Genomic DNA, 1,889 nt, shown 5'->3' with positions numbered 1-1,889 from the left:
CGTAGCGGGGGTTCCGAGCCTGGGCATGATGAGCTGGACCCGCAGGCGGGCCCGGTTGTTGCTGCCCCCCCGGGTACCACGGTCCGGGTAACGGCGCCCAGAGGTGCGTGTCCCCCCGGCTGTGCGGGGTCCCCGGGGCATCCAAGGGGAGCCGGAGCCCTGCGGGAGGCACCGGGAGAGGCCCGGAACGGTTCTGGGGGGGGAAGGGAGCTCTGAAGGTGATCCTGGCTGGGCCCCGCAGGGAGCACATCCCGCTGGGTCCGGCTGAGGAACCTTCAGCCCGGCGGGCACTGCAGCTCAGACCACGGTTTGTACCGTGGCTGCAGAACTGCCCAGGCTGCCGCTCCCACCGCACTGACAGGGGGGGTAAAGCCCCTCAGGTCCTGCCTTCAGCCAGCAAGGATCCTGCCCCTGGATTGCAGCAGTGTTGATCGTTTATCTGAAAGACCCATCCTAATAATAGGTTGTTATTTCCAGTGATAAGGCCGGGCAGGAACACAAGGCACTTGGACAAAGAGCAAGAGGAGTGGCTGCCACTTATCTAGACATGACTGGGGCTTGGAGAGACCTGCTCCATGTTCACGGTTTTCCCCTTGTCTCTCTGGGCAGTGGTGAAGCTCGTGAATAGTCCCTGAGCTGGGCTGCATCAGGGCATGAGCTGGTGGGTGGCTCCCTGCCCTGCTGGGAACAGGGCAGAGCCAGTTGCTGTCAGCACCAGGGCTGTGTGTGGCTGAGGGACAGCAAACCCTGGGTGACAGTTGTGTGCTGCCCTCCTGCAATGTGTCAGCACCAGGCTGCTCTGGGGGGCTCCAGACACACACAGGCCACCTGGGGCTTAAGTGTCTGTGCCTGAAACACGTTGGAGGTTCCTCCCAGTGACCCCAGTACTCATCTGTTCTATCCCTGTCTCTTTTCAGCAAAGAATTGAAATCCATAAGCTGCGCCAAGGTGACAATTTGATTCTGGGATTCAGCATTGGAGGTGGCATTGACCAGGACCCTACTCAGAACCCATTCTCTGAAGACAAGACTGACAAGGTCAGCTGCCCTGTTTTCTGCAGCAGCCACCTCTGCAAAGGGCCAGGGGTGGCACCTGCAACCACCTCTTCTGTTCTCCACCTCTTCTGTTCTCCATCACTGCACAAACCATCTTAAACTAGAATCTCACCACACACTACAGAGCATTTTTGCACTGTCAGGAGAACAACCCCTGAGTGTTTCATGCTCCCCTATGCAGTAAATGAACACTTGATTATTTTTCTCCCAGGGCATCTATGTAACAAGGGTGACAGAAGGTGGCCCAGCAGAAGTTGCAGGACTTCAGATTGGAGATAAGATCATGCAGGTAAACACCAAGATAAGTGCTAAAGCAGTGCCAGATGCACACTACTGAGAAATTTCTGCTGGGGGAAACACTGTTTTCTGTGCAATTCCCAGGACATGGAGGGGGGGTGTGTGTGTTTATAAATAAACTGAGTTGTGGCCTAAGCACATTTAGTGCATAGTCTGATAGAACAGTTACAGGACACACCTACAGCCTGTGCACCTGCTTCACTTGTGGTTCTTCCCTAGGTGAATGGCTGGGATATGACAATGGTGACCCATGACCAGGCTAGGAAGAGGCTGACAAAAAGGAATGAAGAAGTGGTGAGGCTGCTGGTGACCAGGCAGTCCCTGCAGAAGGCTGTGCAACAATCCATGATGTCCTAACCCATCCATCAGCAGGTTGGGGAAGGGTTGGGGAGGGAGATACAGACTATCAAGCAAGGGAGCAAATGCCTGAACAGGTTATCTGGAAAAGAGTGCATGTTCTTAACTGTGGTAAACACTATTTTAATATTATTTTCTTTCTCTGGTGTAACTGGCAGTAGCAAAACTCTAGTCCCCCCA

At 54.7% G+C, this 1,889-nt stretch overlaps 1 protein-coding gene across 1 annotated transcript; it reads left to right on the top strand.

Moving 5' to 3' along the window:
• The first annotated feature begins 28 nt into the window (after nt 1-28).
• On the top strand, nt 29-1,889 carry TAX1BP3 (Tax1 (human T-cell leukemia virus type I) binding protein 3). Its single transcript, XM_009993197.1, has 4 exons — nt 29-73; nt 918-1,037; nt 1,267-1,344; nt 1,572-1,889. The coding sequence occupies exons 1-4, from the start codon at nt 29-31 to the stop codon at nt 1,707-1,709; spliced, it is 381 nt and encodes a 126-aa protein (XP_009991499.1). The 3' UTR covers nt 1,710-1,889.

Source organism: Chaetura pelagica, unplaced genomic scaffold (assembly GCF_000747805.2).
Source record: "Chaetura pelagica isolate M959 unplaced genomic scaffold, ChaPel_1.0 scaffold72, whole genome shotgun sequence".
NCBI classification, from domain to species: Eukaryota; Metazoa; Chordata; class Aves; order Apodiformes; family Apodidae; genus Chaetura; species Chaetura pelagica.
The sequence above is the reverse complement of the archived record's forward strand: the minus strand, read 5'-3'. Positions and strand labels throughout refer to the sequence as shown.